Source organism: Mangifera indica, chromosome 19 (genome assembly GCF_011075055.1).
Source record: "Mangifera indica cultivar Alphonso chromosome 19, CATAS_Mindica_2.1, whole genome shotgun sequence".
Taxonomy (NCBI): domain Eukaryota; kingdom Viridiplantae; phylum Streptophyta; class Magnoliopsida; order Sapindales; family Anacardiaceae; genus Mangifera; species Mangifera indica.
The window spans coordinates 10,637,172-10,654,537 of record NC_058155.1 but is presented as its reverse complement, the minus strand read 5'-3'; the positions used below and the strand labels follow the sequence as shown (position 1 = coordinate 10,654,537).

Here is a 17,366-nt window from a genome sequence, read left to right as displayed (position 1 = left end):
ATGATTATATATCAGTATTTTGTATGAATTACTTCAACCATTTACTCAACCGTAGTTTTCAGTAAAACATTAATCAATACATAAACAATCCATTAGCTGAATTTTACCATTCTGTCAATCATTTTAACCATACCACAGTTAAAAGAGCTGGTAAAAATTTTCAGCACAGAGATCACAAAGAGGATGCATAGAGGTAAAAAGTAAAGACTATTTAAAAAGAGAGGGCCACTGAAACCATACAAGAGTAAACCACAAACAATTTACATCTTTTCAACTTTTTTTTCTGTCATGCACTGGTTAATATACTAAAAAGAAAAAAATTACAGAAAACTTTAACTGATGCTGACATGGCAGTGGTGATATTGACCTTTCACTTCACGCAAAGCAGAGAAACTGGTTGAATCAATCAATAAAAGTACCTGGAAGAAAACACACGCTAAGAAGTGAGGGACCAAATTTCTGGAATCATAGAAATTTGTACAATTTGAATGTATGTGTGAATAAGTAAGCTTGTTTTCAGAAACTTGTATGCATCCACATTTTAACTCATGTACTGCTGGCTTCACCAGGTTTCTCTCACAATAGGAAATCTCAGACACAAGAAAACATCTCATAAGAAGCAAACATCAGGGAATATAAATTTGAGTGTGAAGAATTCAGTTGCAGAATAATTTTTCAGCTTTATCATCATACATTAATGCTCAATAATGTTATCATAAAGCATGTCCATTTTAGATTCTAACATAAAGTGTCAGAAAAAAAGAAGTAACTCCATACTGAGTGACAGGTAAAGAAATCAAGCTATATTCAACGTTTGTAGGTAGACAACTTACAACAGAGACTTGTGGTTGAACAGGCAACAAGCACAACCTCAACCGATTTGCCACTGCGCCAACAGCACATACAACAAAATGTTAAAATTGCATCATATAGTTAAAAAAAAAAAAGAAAAAAGAAAAGGGTTAAGAAAAATTTTCCAAATCTAAAAGCCTAAAAAAGCTTCGAATTTAAGGAAGGAAAAGGACAACCTTAAGAACTGCCTCGCCTGTGTTAGAGTTTGCCGATTGTTTTGTCATTGCTTGCATCTGTGCACGAGCAGCTTTTCCCGCAGCTGACTTTTCAAACTCCTCTTGCCTGCAATAATGGCCCTATCTAAATGTTGAGTTATCTGATAAAGAAACCATTACGCCACTGTTTAATTGACTTCTTCATGATTTATTTTTAGTACTATTTCAATAACAATGCTAGCCCGACCTTCTTCAACATACAAATACAGTAAAATAAATTTATAAATCGATCCATCTAATGGATGCAAAATAAAATGAAAGTCATAAACCCAAAACCCACTTGTAAAATTCCTAAATTAAATTATACCTAAATCTGTACAGTTCTAAATCCAAGTCAACTTTGACACTAGATTATGAAAATACTATATGCACAACCTGTAAAAGTGATTCCTTTTTATGAAACCTTTATCTGATAATCGAATTACACGATTTTCCCGCGGTAACAGTATTGTCAACGAATCAACCAGCAATTTAATAAGTCAAACCCGGGATAATGGAGATTATCAGAGGAATTGAACAGCAAAAACACAACTACGAACAAAATTACAAGCAAACATTACCGTTTCTGGGCGGCCTCGGCAGCTTTGGCTCTGGCCTCTGTTGAGGCCAATCTCTCTTGTTCTTTTCTCTGCTGCTTGTTGCCACCATCGAAGCAAGCAAAGCAACCCATTTTTTTTTCCCTTAATTTCTTTCAGCTAAAATCTGTTTCTATCTCTTCGTTTGATTTAAGCTTGGAAACTCTTGCTACGTAAGAAACGTAAGGTATTATAGACTGCGATGGGATTACGGTTTACGCGTTTTCTGATTTGTTTGCCTCACGCCACGTCATTAAGGGAGGACTACGTCGTCTTTTCCTATTTGGGCCCACTATCTCAACGGGTTCAGTACGATTGGTTCAAGTCACAGACAGAAGAAATAACTGCAACGGCGGCGTTTTGTAAGTTCTAACAATGCTCTTCCAAATTTCAAACCATTTACGAGCAGACAGCAAAACCCTAGCAACATCTCCAATCATCGATTGAAAGCGGGAAAAAAAAAAAAAACCCAAAGGCAAAGCACAGAATGCGACTTTTAGAGACTCTTTATCCCACAGAAATCCTAGAAATCGAGAACGGCCTCACACTCGTGCCGCGCGTGAAGCTCATGCTCACAATCTACCCTACAAGTTCCTCCGTGACAAAATCCATAGACGAGTGGCAGCTAAAGCGCGCATTGGTTGAATTCCTGAAGACCTCCCTCTCTGTCTCCATCACCGTCCCCGAAGAGGACCTGGAAATCAGACGGTTCAAAGACCTCAAGAAACGCAAGCGAGATGATCCCGTCGCACACGGCAATCTCTTCATTCGCGACCTAGGATTCCTAAACAATAACAATAAAAGGGACGACCGTGGCGTCGATGAAGAAGAAGAAATGTTTGTGGAAGTTCTAGAAAAGAAGTTGTCAGACTGGAGAAAATACATTGTTGAAAAAATGGATGGAATTGAATTAAATTTGGAGGGAGTTAAGTATAGACTGAGTGTATCTGTTCCGGTTTCTGATGAGTTTGAAAAGATGAAAAAAGATTGGGAGGAGTTTTATGCTTTCCGAAATCGAGGTTTTGTTAATAATTTCTGATCAAGATTGTTATTATTATCATTTAAAAGAAAAAATTACTAGTTTGTATAATTTTTTGTTAGGTTATTCAAGGGGGAGGCTTGAGCCGGACACTATAGTAATTAGAGGAGTACCTTCGAGGTGGTTTGCAGAGCCGAGGGTTTCATCAAAGCCGTCAATGTTGGTTACACATACTATTTTTTCGACATTTGGGAAGATAAGGTATTTTTTTTTATTTTTCTTTTTATTAACCTTCATTTTTGCCGTATGTGATTGATTTTGTGTATGCAATAGGTTACTTGTATTATCTTTGGGTTTTACAGTATGATATAACCTAATTGCTATCATCCTCGTTGCTGTGTTAACTCATACTCAATAGGAATCTTAATGTTGCTGAGGACGATGATCTAGGTAAGGATGCGGATGAGGATGAGGCAATCATTGTTTCGGGTCTTCATTGTAAGATTGTGGTTCAGTTCGAGAAATACAGGGACTTCTATAATGCTCTTAAGGTTTTATGCGGTCGGTCACTTCAAAAGGTAGGAAGTCTGTTTTTTTTTTGATATAGGGGCATTCATTATTCTTCTGTGAACATTTTATTTAGTTGTTTCATTGGGAAGTTTCTTCATTTTTTTCATTAAAAATCTTTGCATTAAATACCTTAGGTTTTATGTTGTCAGTTGGAGCACAATGCATTCTAATCTCATTCACCAGTTCCAGACTAGAGGCACGTGAACTGTTGTAAATTGAATCAACTACCAAATTGTTCACCTTTTACATAGTCAATGCTAACAGCAAAGCATTAAATGAACAAGGAAAGAGTCATGATTGTTCATTTTTGGAACTTATTTTAGTTTCTTTCTCACATTCATAATACTTGGCACCAGTACTGGAGATACTATACATTAGATAATGGAAATTTTACTTGATTTATTACTTGTGACTTGGAATTTTTTTCTTGTAACCGTGCAGAAATCTTAGATTGTTGGTCGTTCAATTGCAACCCATGAGAGAAGAACATAAGACAGTTTGACTTTTGAACATGCACATTATGAAAATGTGTGTTATAAGTTCAAAATTTCATAAAAATACTGTATGCTTCTTGTGAATTAATGCCTGATTTCAGAATTAGTTTTGGTGATCTTTTGGGTTGGGACATGAGTTGTGTCTTGGGTTCTTCTAAAATTTAACATGAATTTGGATATTTGATACCGTCCTTCATGAATGCAATTTCTTTCTTGTGTAGCCAATTATCTTGTCCCAAATGGTAGTTGCTTATAGTCATCCATGATGTGGCTGGGAAAATGCCAAATTATTGAAGTAATACATGGTTTGAATTATACATGTGAATTTTCTTGTTATTTGTTTTTTTTTTTTTTTATGATGATGATTGCGTGGCTTGATAATGGGCAGCAAGGGTCAAAATTGAAGGCAGATTATGAGGTTTCTTGGGACAAGGATGGCTTTTTCCGGAGCTCAAGAAGTCATGCAACAGATAGGAGTAATAGGATGCCGGCAAAGGCTGCTAGACAATACAGAAGTGAAGATGCTAGACATGATATTTCTCAGTTTGATGATACACGCCGGAAGAGGTTCAAGGTGAGAGATTAAATGTATTTAATGAAAAATTAACAAGACAATTTGTTGCTCAAATAAGCTTTCTCAGTTCTCAAACATCTTCTGTCATCCATTTATAATTTTGTTTATTTGCAGATAGGTGGTCTGTTATTGGACTATAATGTTGCTCAATTATATCTTTTCTGTGTTTCTGAATTTACTGGTTAGACAAATTAATCCCTGAAAATGAGGAAATGACCATTTTTACAATTGCAGGAATAGTGGATTGCGTGCTCTTTCTGGAAACATTTTTCTTCTGAGGCTTGGCGAGGGAGTTCTTTCTGGTTCAAAAATCAAATACTAGTGTGATGGTCTCGATAATGTATACTTTTAAATTTGCAAATTGTCGATGTAATTTATAACACTATGTTGTGCTAGTAGTTTATTGATGGATTATAAAGATTTGACACCACAGCAGCTGCTTCCTCCTTCCTATCTTTGGTCGCGCAGCTTGTTTTTGGTTCTATTTTCAGCCATATTCACGGTACTGCGGAACCAGAAAGTTAATTGAAAAAGGAGTTAACCGGCAGAATTAACAAACACTAGCTTATGTGATCAGGGGTGTGATTAGGGATGAACTTCATCCGAGCCCAAATAAAATCAACTTGAGCTTGGCTCCAATTCATAATATGCAGTTCGAATTCGAGTTTCTTTGAGTTAATGAGGTAGATGGCCAAGTGAACAATATTTTTAGAGGATATACATTGTGTCACAAGATTGTACTTTTGCTTATTTTGTGTGACACTTGGTTAAATCCCTAAACTAAGTAGCATACGAAGAAAACATAAGATAAAATGCTGGAAATAAGAGTTTTATTGGTTGTTGTGCTTGTTCCAACTTGATACAAATGAAATGCAATTGACCTTCATATTGACATAAACTTAAAAGAAATATCTAATTAAGAAATTATATAATTGACCATAAGAAAAGTTTAGATATTAGTTTTACAAGATAAATATCACTAGTTTTAGAATTCTCTAAATATTATACAACTTCACCATAAAAATATGTTTGCACATTTTAGAACTCGGGTTGATTGTGTTGTTTGACATGTGGGTTGGACACATCCAAAATGAGACTAGACGCTGAAAACAAGTTGGTGCCCGGGTTGCTTCTGATGTGTGTGAGTTGGCTGCATTGGGATAATGCACTATTGCACTCACAATTGATGACTTATGACAATAGTTATAGGTGAAAGTGAATAATATTATTGATAAAATAAATAATTGATAAATAATATTATCGATAAGATAAATAATATCATCAAATAACAAATAAATTTAATTCAAAATGAATTATGGAGATGAATTTAAATTCCAATCAAACTTGCCAAATGTAGATTTGAGCAAGATTTATGGACGGGGATCCAATAGACTTGTTTGTGATAAATTTGCATACTAGACATTTTGGTGTTATTGAGATTTGATTGGCCCAATGCATAAGAGAGTGGGCCTGATAACTTGAACATGTAATTTTTGAGCCACATTTGTCACGCAAAAATGAAGGCAGACACCGCACCGCACCGCACCCCTTGGCGAGGACACACGCAGATCTTTGGCTAAGGATACATTTACGTTAGGATGAACACTGAAGTGAGAGCGGAGAGGAAGTTTAGAGAAGCCTCAGCTCGACAAAACACATGTTTTATAAGATTTAAAAGGCACGAAAGATGACAGATCCATGCCACCGCAAGACCTATTTTCCATTTATGTTTTACATTTAACACAACTGATATTCACTTTCCTTTTTAGTAGCGATTTCATCCAAAAGAGTTCACCGCAAGTCAATATTCTCATTGGCTCTGACCCTGATAATTCGGGTCAACCAATTCTACACACTGATGATTCACTCAGGCAATCCCCTGTTATCAGGAAAGCACGTGTTTGAAGATGGCCATGTCTACACTGATTAAGATTGTCAAGTAAAAAATCTGGCCTTCTTCTCATGCCAACATCACTTTCTCTATTTACGAAAAAATTTTCAATGGATTTAATATATGTCGGTGATGAGTTCGTGGCGAAATGGAGCCTTTAGCCCCTACCTCTTTAAATTTTCAACCGATCTCAATCATAATACTTTTCCATCACTTTCATCTCCCTGTATGCTGCCCATGTCCGTTTTGAAAATGGTTGAACAAGCTCTTCCTCTCACCCGCATAAATAATTGCCTGGCCAAGGCTTCACCTAGATTAATTAGAGCATCCGTTTTCTCCCAACAAACAAAAAATCATTTAATCTTAATCCACCGAATTTATGCAAATATTATAAACTATATGAGAATATTTGGAATACTATACAATCTAAATTTGTAAAGCTCCCAAAATTCCCATGATTAGTTTTTCACTCTTTAACCTTTATTGAATCATAACTTTAAATGGATAAAATTATAAGGTTTCGAAGAGACTTAACGAGTATCATAACTTAAGTGTAATGGTTTTTTTTTTAATAGATTACTTAACCTATTTACAAATTGAATTGCTCAATTTTAACTTTATTAAATTAAAATTATAAATAATGTTAATCTAAAAATTAAAAAAGATCAAGAGCCTCAAGCCAATAAAGACTGAGAAAATTGACTTAAAAACGAATTTCATTTAGGACTCCATTTGAAAATTAAGAATTAAGACCTAACCGAAATTCTTTTATTACTAAATTGATTCATATGATTTGATGCAGAAATGAGAATTTTTGATAAATGGGAGGAATTTCAAAATGCTCAGAGATGGGAATGCGGGAATGCCTCTGATACCCAGGTTTAATAAGATACAATTTGAAGGATTTTGTAGGTTCACATCTCTAGAGTGATGTTTTCTTTCTGGTACAATAAGTCTCTTACAAAATCACAATACCAATGGCATACAAATTAACTTGTTCATCACTTGAAAAGGGTTGTTGCTCTCCACCCTTAATTACTCAACCAACAATAATTAATTAATTGCTAATCATAATTTACATTTGTCCTCAGGCCAAACATGAGATTGAATTACTTTACATCAATGAACAAATACAAGCGACAAAGCAAAGGATCTGATGATCATCATCTTCACCAGCTGTTCCTACTTCCACGTAGTCCTCTCGATTGATCTTTAATGACCCCAGAGATATTACCACTCTTACTGCTCTTAGGAGAAGAGATTTCATGAGAAACCATCTTGATCTCGCTCATTCTTCTTGTATATTTTTTCTTCCTTTCATGGGTTGTTTCATTTGACGGGCTCTCTCCCTGTAATATAGGCACTATGTACCATCCAATAGAGGTGCAAAGTATTGCAAATGATCTCCCAAAGAACAATAAAGACAGCAAAATCAAGATCACAGCTGCCGGCAAGTAATAAGAGGGTCGCCTCCAGTGGTTTAACTTTATCTCATTCCAAGAAAAGCTCTTTTTTTTAGTGACCAACTTATTATCTGATACGGATCTTGAAAGCTTGCCTTCATCCTTTGATTGATCCACAAGAAACTTATCATCCAAGCGCGTTTCTGATTCATGCTGCAAGGGCGTAGCATTGTTATCACCGCCACTCTTGTTTTTCTCTTTCTTCTTCTTTACCACAATTGGAACACAGTTATCCATGTCTTTATAGACGAAACGAACTAAAGATATATCTTCTGAGCCCTTTTGTGAATAAATCTTTTGCTTCTTCTCTTCAAGCTCAGCTAGAAGTGCAGAGAATTTGTCTAACCCACGATTCGAATATGGGTTCTTGCTATCCTTGTTATGGCTTCTGATGCAAAAGCTACTGATCTTTTTAGCTCTTCCTGGCGACAAAGTCTCCATGTGAAATGACTTTAATTTGCTGGTTTTGGGAGGAATTGATGGACTGGCTTAATCACAGACGGTGAAGAAGCACTAATAATCCGTAAAATGTCGGCTGAGAAGACTAAATCCACTGAAACTTGTCAAAAGAAAACCAAAATCATATAATTTATAGAAGTTTCGACGCATTTATATTTCGGTATGTGTCGTTTCTTTGACTTCTTGCCCTTGGAGGACAAGCAGCTGCAGGTCAAGTTTTTTTTTTTTTTTTTTTTCTCACCACGAGCCAAGAGAAAACAAGATCATACTTCATAGAGGTGAATGGAATTATGGTTTCAAAATATTCCTTGGAAAAGGAGAGTTGAACAGACGTATACATAAATTATATAGACTTCTAGATTAGTTGGGAAGGTGAAATGCAATATAATTACACTAAAATGATAAAAACAATAATGTTATGCGTTGCAGAAGTTGACTATGATGACTAATTTGCTTGTAAATTTAACTAGTAATGTTTTTTGCACTAGGGTTGGGATTCTAACCGAATTACTTCGAATTAAAAAATGAGCTTGAATGGAACAAATTCAAAATAAAGTAAGTTTAAGTGAATTTGAGCTTGAAATATTTTTGAATTCGAACAAAGTTTAGGGGGTGTCCGGCTGACCAAAATCTCAAACATGGAAAAAATTTATATGAATAACTAAAATGATATCGTTTTGAGTAATATGTATCAAAATGTTATTTTAGCTTTTTTACTAAGCTACAATATTAAAGTTCGACTTAATTAGACACTCTAGCCAAAATCGAGTCAAAATGTTATTTGCACGAGGGTTAGGATTCCAACCGAATTACTTTGAATTTGAAAATGAACTTGATTTGAACAAATTCAAAATACACTTAGTTTAAGTGAATTTGAGTTTGAGTTTAAACCTAAAAATTAAATATTTTTTAATTCGAGCTCGAGTTTAAGGGGTGTTCGGCTTACCAAAATTGTAAGCATGAAAAAATTTTATATGAATCAATTAAAATGACATCATTTTAATCAATACATATCAAAATATTATTTTAGCTTTTTTACTATGCTACAAACCAAAGCTCGACTTAACTAGACACTATAGCCAAAATCAAATCAAAATCGAATTCACACCCCCCTCCCCCTTCAAGCGAGTTAAATTTGAATTAGTTTGAAAGAAATTTTAGACAAATTCAAACTTAGCTTGATTCAAATCTAATATTAATATACACATAATTTTAAACATATAATTAAATATTCAAATATCATTATATAATTAAATATTATTTTAATTTTAATTTAAAATTATTTAATCATATCCACACTGTGTTATCTAAATATTCAATTTCTAAATCAACACAGTATAAAAATAGTTTAAACCAATAATTAATAATCCTTATCTAACACCAAACAGCATTTATCCATATTATTGAGCTTCTAGAAAGACAGCGCAGTCCTGCAACCGGTGGATTTACACCATGCTGTATTTTAACGAAAACCACTCATCAATAACTATCAATATCGTTGGACGTAAAACACGTTGTCGTTTTTCACGATTGTCCTTCGAAAATTTCCTGTCTTGATGAAAAAAATTCAAACGAAGATTGCGTGGGGGCTGAAAACTAATGAAAGAATCTGCAATAGAATTTGTGAAAGCAAAAGTTGAGCTTATATTATATAATAGATAATTATGTTACAAGCTCAATATAATGTTTGTACGTGACAAAACTTGCTTGAATTAGTTAGGCATACACAATTTTTTTTTAATCTTTATTTATCCAAATAACTAATTAATAAATTCAACAAAGTAACTAGTCATACATGCAATGAACTATGCTTGTATACTCAATTTTATAATAAATATAAAACAATTAATGAGCCTGGATCCTGAAATTTGTACATGTAATATATAAATAAAAATATAATATGTATTATAAAGTATATTAGATTAATATGATACAATAGATATATTATATGATACAATACATATTATTGATACAAATGAATACACTTAAAAAAAAATATGTTATAAGGGTTTATATAAAAAATTTTAAAGGTATTTGTGATTTTTTCAAAATGATGACATGTCAATTAATTTTTTTTAATAATTTATATCGTTTTATACAATACAATACACGATATATGATACAAAAAATTAGGTTTTTTTTATGTAAGATACGATACTCAATTCCATGAAATATAAGTATAATATCATTATATTCCACTCTAGCCCAACATCATACAAATTTTCAACATGATTTATACAATATTAAACTCTTGCAACTTGAGAATTTACAGTTTCTCTAAAAAATTTTTCTTGTTCAAAGTGTTTTTTTTTTTTTAAATATTTATTATTTAATTTATATTAAAACATGAACATGAACATAAAAATAATATACAAAAAAAAAAAAAATCATTAAGAAAACGAGAGAAGATAAAAGGAGAAGAGAAAGAAGGGTGAATTATTGAAGATGAATTATTATTTAATTAAAAAAACAAAGAAATAAAAATAAACGTGAAACTCACTTCATTAAATCTGGATGGCTGTAACGGCAAGGATTATAATTTAGTTAGTCCGAAACGTATCCTGTATCCATGTGAATCTCATGAATCAAACCAAACTATTGACTTTTATCTCCATGCAAATCTGACATGATATAAATGTCCGGTCTTTCTTTTCATTTATAACTCGTCTCTAGAAGACGTTTATGTTTATCTAACCGTCCCAACTCACCTATCCAATTTATAAAGGCCAAAAGACCTATTCGCACCCAAGGTATGGTGAAATTCCAACTCCCGCCCTCCAACTTTCAAAAACCCAACACCCACCCATGATTTGAAAAACTAATAATTTTTCCCTAAAATAAAGTTAGAGTTAAGGATAAAATCATCATTTAATAATAAAATTTAAACTTTATATCATTGTATCCCCTTAATTTGAAAAACTAACAATTTTTTCTAAAATTAAATTTTGAAAAGTGTCTTTTTTTTTTCTACCTAGAGTTTCTAATTTTGCCAACGAATTTTCAACCAACGATGACCAATCTCTCTCCCTCCTGGTGTTGTCTCTCCCTCCGATACTCAATAGCAAACCGATAATATTTAGATTCGATCGAATCTAGATGAACAGTTGAAACTCTTCATGTGGATCTTCGTCGTCCATACAAAGTCAGTTTTATCTGAACGAGGACCATGAAGATCTAGGCGAGAAGATCGACCTTGTCTGGACCATCATTATCATCCAGATAAAACCGATTTCGTCTGTATAATGAAAATTCAAATGAAGAGTTTCAACTCTTTCTTGGGATTTCATCTAGATTTCGTTGAATCTCAACGTTATTGATCTAATATTGAGCATCAGAGAGAGAAACGATATCTGGAGGAAGACAGATCGACCATTATTGGTCGAAAATTTGCCAACGAAATTGGAAACCCTAGATAGGGGAAAAAGTCACTTTTCAAAACTTAAATTGTTAGTTTTTCAAATTAAGAGGGTAAAATGATATAAACTTAAAATATTATTGTTAAATGGTAATTTCACCCTACCCCTAACTTAATTTTGGGGGGAACTTGTTAGTTTTCCAAATCATAGGTGAGTCTTGGGTTTTTAAAAATTGGAGGGTGGGAGTTGGGCTTTCACCATACCTTGGGTGGGAAAAAGTCTTTTGGCCAATTTATAAATATCAACTTTCAAAAGTACAATACTGCCCAACCAAGCAAATTATCTCACTTGATATCAGTAACGTTCTCCGTCCATACGGCCGTGGACCAAAAAATTGGGGTGTTCCTGAAGGTGAGTAACATTTTTTTTGAACTTTTCGTGTTTTCCCTTTCTCATCAATCACCCTCACACTGAATTTATCAACTTGCAAGAAAAAAGAGAAAATCTCATCTTATAAAGATTCACCTGCAAGTGGAGCCGACTAGGCCACTAAATTAGGCTTTTGATACAAGCTTTATGGTACTTCAATCTTAACGCCTTGGGAGATGGCATGTCCAAGAGATAGGAATTTCATAAATTTAGGTGTGAATTGAGTTAGATTCAATCCTTAGTTTATTCGAATTTGAACAAACCCAAAATAAACTCAATTTAAGTGAACTCAAACATAAATGTAAACTTGAATGTTTAATATTTTTTAACTCGAACTTAAAAAATATTCACTCCGTCAAACTTGTGACCCTAAAAACTTAATATAAAACGATATCATTTTAACTAATATGCATTAAAACAACATAATTTTAGTAACAAACCAAACCCAACTCAAGCTCGATTCTTTTAAAATGAACTAGACTCAAACTTAAGCATCTTTGAATTCGAATCTAACCCTATGTATAAGATGTGATGTAAAAGGTAATGCTATATACATCTCATTTCGACTTTTCAATATTCAATTGAATATCAATGATTAAATGTTATTTTATATTCAATTGAATGCTCAAAACTTGGTGTATATAATCATATTGGTGATGTGAATTATGCAAACCTCAACATCCCAAGTCAAATTGGTGACGTGAATTATGCAAACCTCAACACCTCAACATCCCAAGTCGGATCTTGGACCTTGAAGAGGTTGAAGGGCAGTGAGGCGGCTCTGGTCACTGCTGCAGATCTTTTATAGGCATTGGGCCTCCTGTAGGCAATCTTCAAGATTTTCTTTTAATTTAGTTGATACAAAATTATAATAACACATTCTAAGATTCAACGTACACCAATGTTTAACTTGCTGTTGCTATCCAAAAACAAGTTAATAGTTGACAAGACTTTCCTCAATGTGGAAGTTACAATCAGAAGTCTTAACTTTACAGCTCCTGCAATAACTAACATCAGAACTTAGAAGCCTCCCAGGAAGGTGAATTCAGACAAAATCACAGACAAAATGATAATAAGAAAATACCATTCTCCTGCACAATTGAGCTTATGAATCCTTAGAATCGAAGTTGTCATCATCCTTAATGTACTTCTCCTGCACTGCCGCTGCTGTGGATTTCTTTGTTAAGCAAATTTATCTTAATCATCATTACAAGTCACTCAAACTTATTGATTTCACTCTAGTTAGTCTGTAAATGACCTGCTACATGAATCATATGCAGAAGTTGGACCACACTCCAGCTTAACCCAAACTGTGGAACATCCGAGTTTTTGTTGATTTTGGTTGAAGGGAGGGAAAAAACAGACTGCACTCTCCTAATGCTTAGTGGACAAAAATGTCGATGCAATATAAGGGAAAAGTTGTTTGAATGATTTAGTGATAACAACATGACCCATACACACACAGTTGAGGAAAACCAGAAGCAAATGATTTTCCTAAAATTAAATTGACCGAATATTGATTAATCCTATACTTCATATCTACAGCACCAGCATAAGGAAACATAAAATTATGAGAGCAAAGGATATTTGTAATACTCCCAATCAATATCACGTATTGCTATCTTGCTAAATTCAACTGCACTGGCATCTATGCTGGCAAAGATATACCCATTGCTCTTGTCTATCAGCTTCACAAGATTCCCCACGCTCTCTTTATCCTAAAGAGAAGCAGCTGATTAAGAATTATTTCAAAAAAAGTCAAACAACAATTCAAACGAAGTGGAGGAGGACGCCACAGTGAAACTAGTTACCTGAATATCTAAGGTTGTAAAATTGACCAAACTATAATCTTCTATTACATCACACAGCTCCTTTGTGAGCTTTCTGCAAGAGAAATTATGGAAAGTTTAGTTATGATATATATTTAAACAGTCTAATCATCACACATCTCTCAACATGATTGGAGTATACCAGTCTGATTCCTTGAGGCCGAGGTGAGAGTCAAGTATAAAAATAATATTCTATGCAGAATATAAAGCAACATGAAAAGTTGAATTCATACAAAATTTTAACAACCTAATATAAAATTAAATGATGATTACAAGACTAGCTGTCAAAAAGCTGTTCATTGAAATTATCGGTTGCATCACTACTGCCCATGCCATGGTCAGTTTATGAAGAACTACTTGAAGAGGATGTCTACGTTTCTAATACTGTTGTCCAATAGAAATTTGAAGAACTATCAGTCAAGCATAACTCAATATTGCCAGCACAAGAATAGTGAAGGCACCGGTTAAAATGATTTGTGTCATTTATAAATCAAACCTGTACTTAGCAGAACGTGGGTCTTGATCAAGATGGTATTGTAAATACGATAAATCTTGCACATCTGTATAGAAATCAAGATTAAAAGCTGCAAGTAGAACATAAACAATGATTAGCAAGAGGATGTAGCACAGGGAACTCATGATATTATTTTATAAATTATGCTAGACATATAACTGGGAAAGTAAGAGCTATGATCATACCTAGTTTTCCATAGTTCTCAATCAGATCAATCTTAGACAACACATTGATGTGTGGGAGTTCCATATGTAGCATGGTAGATAATGACAAGAGCAATGCACTAACATACTTCCCAGGGTCACTGCAAAGATGGGCATCAACTAGGTGCACAGCAGTCAACTGCAAGAAATGAGGAACAGATTAAGATTTGTATAATTACAATATCAAAAGAGCAAAACTGGATACAGTTCAAACTTTCAAAGTTCCTATAAAGGTAAGGACTAAGCATACCCTGAGGTTTAACTTCTTTATGAGTCTCATTATAACACTTTTGGCACTGGAATGAAGGAAAAATAATTCGACTTGACCAGGAAAATCAAAGAGAAGATAATGATCTGCAAAATACCAAACTCATTAAAACAATTTGAATTGAAAAATTTTGCATACTACCGCAGAATAAGATTGTTCAGTTACCAAGCCCAAGAAAAATGAATGAGAGAGATCTTAACATTCAACAATCAAGTAGAGAGATGAATATTAAACATCTAATAACTTATTCATTGTCCAAATCAGTGTGTTACATGTTCTATACTCCAAGAAAGAGAATGTCTAGTTTTTACATGTTACATATATATGCCAATGCAAGAATGTCCACAAGGCAAAGAAAACCAAAGTTCAAATGGTGATGGATTGTAATTTATGCTGAATTACAAACTGTATCATTTACACAGAGTATATCTAATCATGTATGATTATGATCATCCATAAAGCATTAAATTTCTAAGTAATCAGAGCCAGAATTGATAAGCTTACCTTTTATAAGAGGTTTTAATTTAGATTCCAACCAGTCAATGTTCTTCTCTAAATAGTCCATACAGTATACAAGACCTACTTGGGGAACAACATATACTTTAGAAATTGCAAGACAAGCATATTAATACAAGGAAATAAAACAAAAACGTGACTGCTGCATAGATAAAAAGAAAAGAAAAGCATGAAGAATCCTTCAAAACTCTCTTATAATTTACAAGTAGTTTTCCAAACTCTTTAAAAGCAGAAAATGAAAAGCCAAATCTGGAAAAACTCAAGATTTCCTTTGTGTGATAAAACCTTTTAAATGAAAAATCAGTATGAGCAAGACACCAGAATAGAGAATGCTCACCCCCATTGGGACCAAGTGAGTGCTCCATCATTACATCACTTAGCTTTATGAGATCCTCAATATTCACAGCACAATCATAACTATGTTCAAGTCAAGGATATTCAACACTCCTCAAAACACGGCACAAGCAAACACAGCATTTACAAATAAGTTTAGTAAAAAGGATACGGCAACGCATCATTAGCAGGATCCAAATTTATAACAGCAACCTTCCTGCACATATCAATTAAACTATCACTCTAGCAGAAACAAATTAGTATGAACATCGCGAATTTAAGTCCTTAACAGAAATTAGATTTTCAAGCAAAGCTTCAATAAAATCATGGAGTCTGTTAACAAAGTAATAAAATTATATTATTATAAACAATGCATTGAACTTCATGAAAAGAATAAAAGAAAAAGATGACCTGCCAATAAGGCTGAGAAACTGAGACATGCCATTGCAATAAGTGGTTTTTCCTGAACCAGGTGGACCAATCACCACTTGCCCGAACACCATTCTCTCGAGTGATTTGACGGAAAATTTTATTCTCTTCTCTTGCTTCAACAGGAAAGCTGGACGCGAACCGAAACTGGCTTTTGGATACGTCGAGATTGATTAAACCCTCGAGTGGTTTAATTGAGAAAGCAAAATTTTTATAAACAAAAACCGAAACTGGGTGTAGAAACTTCGAGGTCTAAAAAAGAGTTAAGAAATAGAAAGATTAAAAAAATAAAAGGGCAGTCCGAGATTAGAACTCGGGACCTGTCGCAACCAAAGCAACAATCATACGACTAGATCAAATGCTCGTACCGAAGAACCATTCTTTGAAAATAGTATAATTAAAGTATATAATTGATATTGATTTGCCACATAGCTCAAAGAGGGATGTATAATTGCTGAGTACCTATTTTAAATATGTAATTAAGTAAATAACATGCTATTATACAATTAAAATTTTGAATTATAATAAAACCAAAGGTTAGTTTTCTTTCATTAAGTCCTTTCTGTGTTATACGTTTGTGAATAGATATAAGATAAAGGGAGAAGGACTATTTCCCACCCAACTTTTGATGCGTTCTCAACTTGCCACCAACGGCAGATGAAAATCCAGTTTTCCCACCCGTGACCAAACTGCCGTCCAATTTTTCAGTTAGGGACAGGGGCAAAATCGTCATTTGCTATTTAAAACATTAAAATTTTTAAATTTTACCGTTTCCCCCCTCCAGGTTTTAAAAACTAATAACTAACCCATCCTCAAAGTTTGAAAAGTTTAGATTGCACCCTTGGGGTTTGCTTTCTTCTCCGGCCACCATCGACGGCCGACGCATTCGACCGATCTCCCATCTCCGACTACAAAGGACGACGCTTCGACGACGACTACAAACGACGACGCTTCGACGAGGGACGCTTCGACGACGACGACGCTTCGTCTGTTCTTCCAGATCTCCGTCTCCGTCTCTTCGTTTGTTCTTCCAGATCGACGCCCCCCATCTCCGTCTCCGTCTGTTCTTCCAGATCTCCCATCTCCGTCTGTTCTTCCAGATTGACGCCCCCCATCTCCGTCTCTTCGTCGCATCGTGCGACGAAGGGATCTCCGTCTCTTCGTCGCACCGTGCGATGAGGAGAGGAAGATCTCTTCGTCGCACCACCGCCGTCGCACCAGGAGAAGGAGGAGGCCGGTGACGACGCCGGAGAAGACGTCCGGAGTTGAAGTTGGAGAATAGGGGTGAAATGCTAGTTTTGAAAGTTATGGGGGGCGGCTGTATTTTGAAAAATATGGAAACCCTAGGTTTGGGGTGAAAATGTTAGTTTTTAAAGTTGAGGGGTATTTTGTCATCTGCCGTGGGGTGAAAATGTTA

At 34.5% G+C, this 17,366-nt stretch overlaps 3 protein-coding genes and 1 long non-coding RNA gene across 8 annotated transcripts; 1 reads left to right on the top strand and 3 right to left on the bottom strand.

Annotated features, from left to right (window-relative positions):
• Positions 1–188: 188 nt before the first annotated feature.
• On the bottom strand, positions 189–1,813 carry LOC123203144. Its single transcript, XR_006499204.1, has 4 exons — positions 1,628–1,813; positions 1,029–1,134; positions 834–886; positions 189–419 (listed from the first exon to the last, which is right to left on the bottom strand). It is a non-coding gene; the product is annotated as an uncharacterized LOC123203144 (long non-coding RNA).
• A 164-nt stretch (positions 1,814–1,977) lies between these two features.
• On the top strand, positions 1,978–4,691 carry LOC123203143. 2 transcript variants are annotated; one of them, XR_006499203.1, is made up of 6 exons: positions 1,978–2,661; positions 2,744–2,882; positions 3,040–3,199; positions 3,907–3,980; positions 4,074–4,259; positions 4,494–4,691. XR_006499203.1 is itself a non-coding variant. In XM_044619331.1 (5 exons), the coding sequence occupies exons 1-5, from the start codon at positions 2,130–2,132 to the stop codon at positions 4,497–4,499; spliced, it is 1,023 nt and encodes a 340-aa protein (XP_044475266.1). In that variant the 5' UTR covers positions 1,982–2,129; the 3' UTR covers positions 4,500–4,691. The 2 variants fall into 2 exon arrangements, 1 of the variants encoding a protein (XP_044475266.1); XM_044619331.1 differs by lacking the exon at positions 3,907–3,980 and having other exon boundaries at positions 1,982–2,661.
• A 2,417-nt stretch (positions 4,692–7,108) lies between these two features.
• On the bottom strand, positions 7,109–8,386 carry LOC123202974. The gene has a single exon (XM_044619122.1). The coding sequence runs from the start codon at positions 8,052–8,054 to the stop codon at positions 7,320–7,322; it is 735 nt and encodes a 244-aa protein (XP_044475057.1). The 5' UTR covers positions 8,055–8,386; the 3' UTR covers positions 7,109–7,319.
• Positions 8,387–12,678: 4,292 nt separating this feature from the next.
• LOC123202621 (GPN-loop GTPase QQT1) lies at positions 12,679–16,204 on the bottom strand. Of its 4 annotated transcripts, none has more exons than XM_044618584.1 (11): positions 15,932–16,203; positions 15,693–15,737; positions 15,525–15,604; positions 15,176–15,250; positions 14,654–14,757; positions 14,386–14,542; positions 14,183–14,270; positions 13,669–13,741; positions 13,445–13,575; positions 12,942–13,026; positions 12,679–12,864 (listed from the first exon to the last, which is right to left on the bottom strand). In XM_044618584.1, the coding sequence occupies exons 1-10, from the start codon at positions 16,021–16,023 to the stop codon at positions 12,963–12,965; spliced, it is 909 nt and encodes a 302-aa protein (XP_044474519.1). In that variant the 5' UTR covers positions 16,024–16,203; the 3' UTR covers positions 12,679–12,864; positions 12,942–12,962. The 4 variants fall into 4 exon arrangements, 3 of the variants coding, with proteins under 3 accessions (XP_044474519.1, XP_044474518.1, XP_044474517.1); XM_044618583.1 differs by having other exon boundaries at positions 12,679–12,855; XM_044618582.1 differs by having other exon boundaries at positions 12,679–13,026.
• Between the last annotated feature and the right edge of the window lie 1,162 nt (positions 16,205–17,366).

Coding starts and splice junctions, on each gene's coding strand:
- LOC123203143 (XM_044619331.1), top strand. CDS start 2,130: ATGCGACTTTTAGAGACTCTTTATCCCACAGAAATCCTAGAAATCGAG. Junction 2,662..2,743: donor TTATGCTTTCCGAAATCGAG/GTTTTGTTAATA, acceptor ATTTTTTGTTAG/GTTATTCAAGGGGGAGGCTT. Junction 3,200..4,073: donor GCGGTCGGTCACTTCAAAAG/GTAGGAAGTCTG, acceptor GATAATGGGCAG/CAAGGGTCAAAATTGAAGGC.
- LOC123202974 (XM_044619122.1), bottom strand. CDS start 8,054: ATGGAGACTTTGTCGCCAGGAAGAGCTAAAAAGATCAGTAGCTTTTGC.
- LOC123202621 (XM_044618582.1), bottom strand. CDS start 16,023: ATGGTGTTCGGGCAAGTGGTGATTGGTCCACCTGGTTCAGGAAAAACC. Junction 15,605..15,692: donor CCTGCTAATGATGCGTTGCC/GTATCCTTTTTA, acceptor ACTTGAACATAG/TTATGATTGTGCTGTGAATA. Junction 13,576..13,668: donor TTACAACCTTAGATATTCAG/GTAACTAGTTTC, acceptor GCTTCTCTTTAG/GATAAAGAGAGCGTGGGGAA.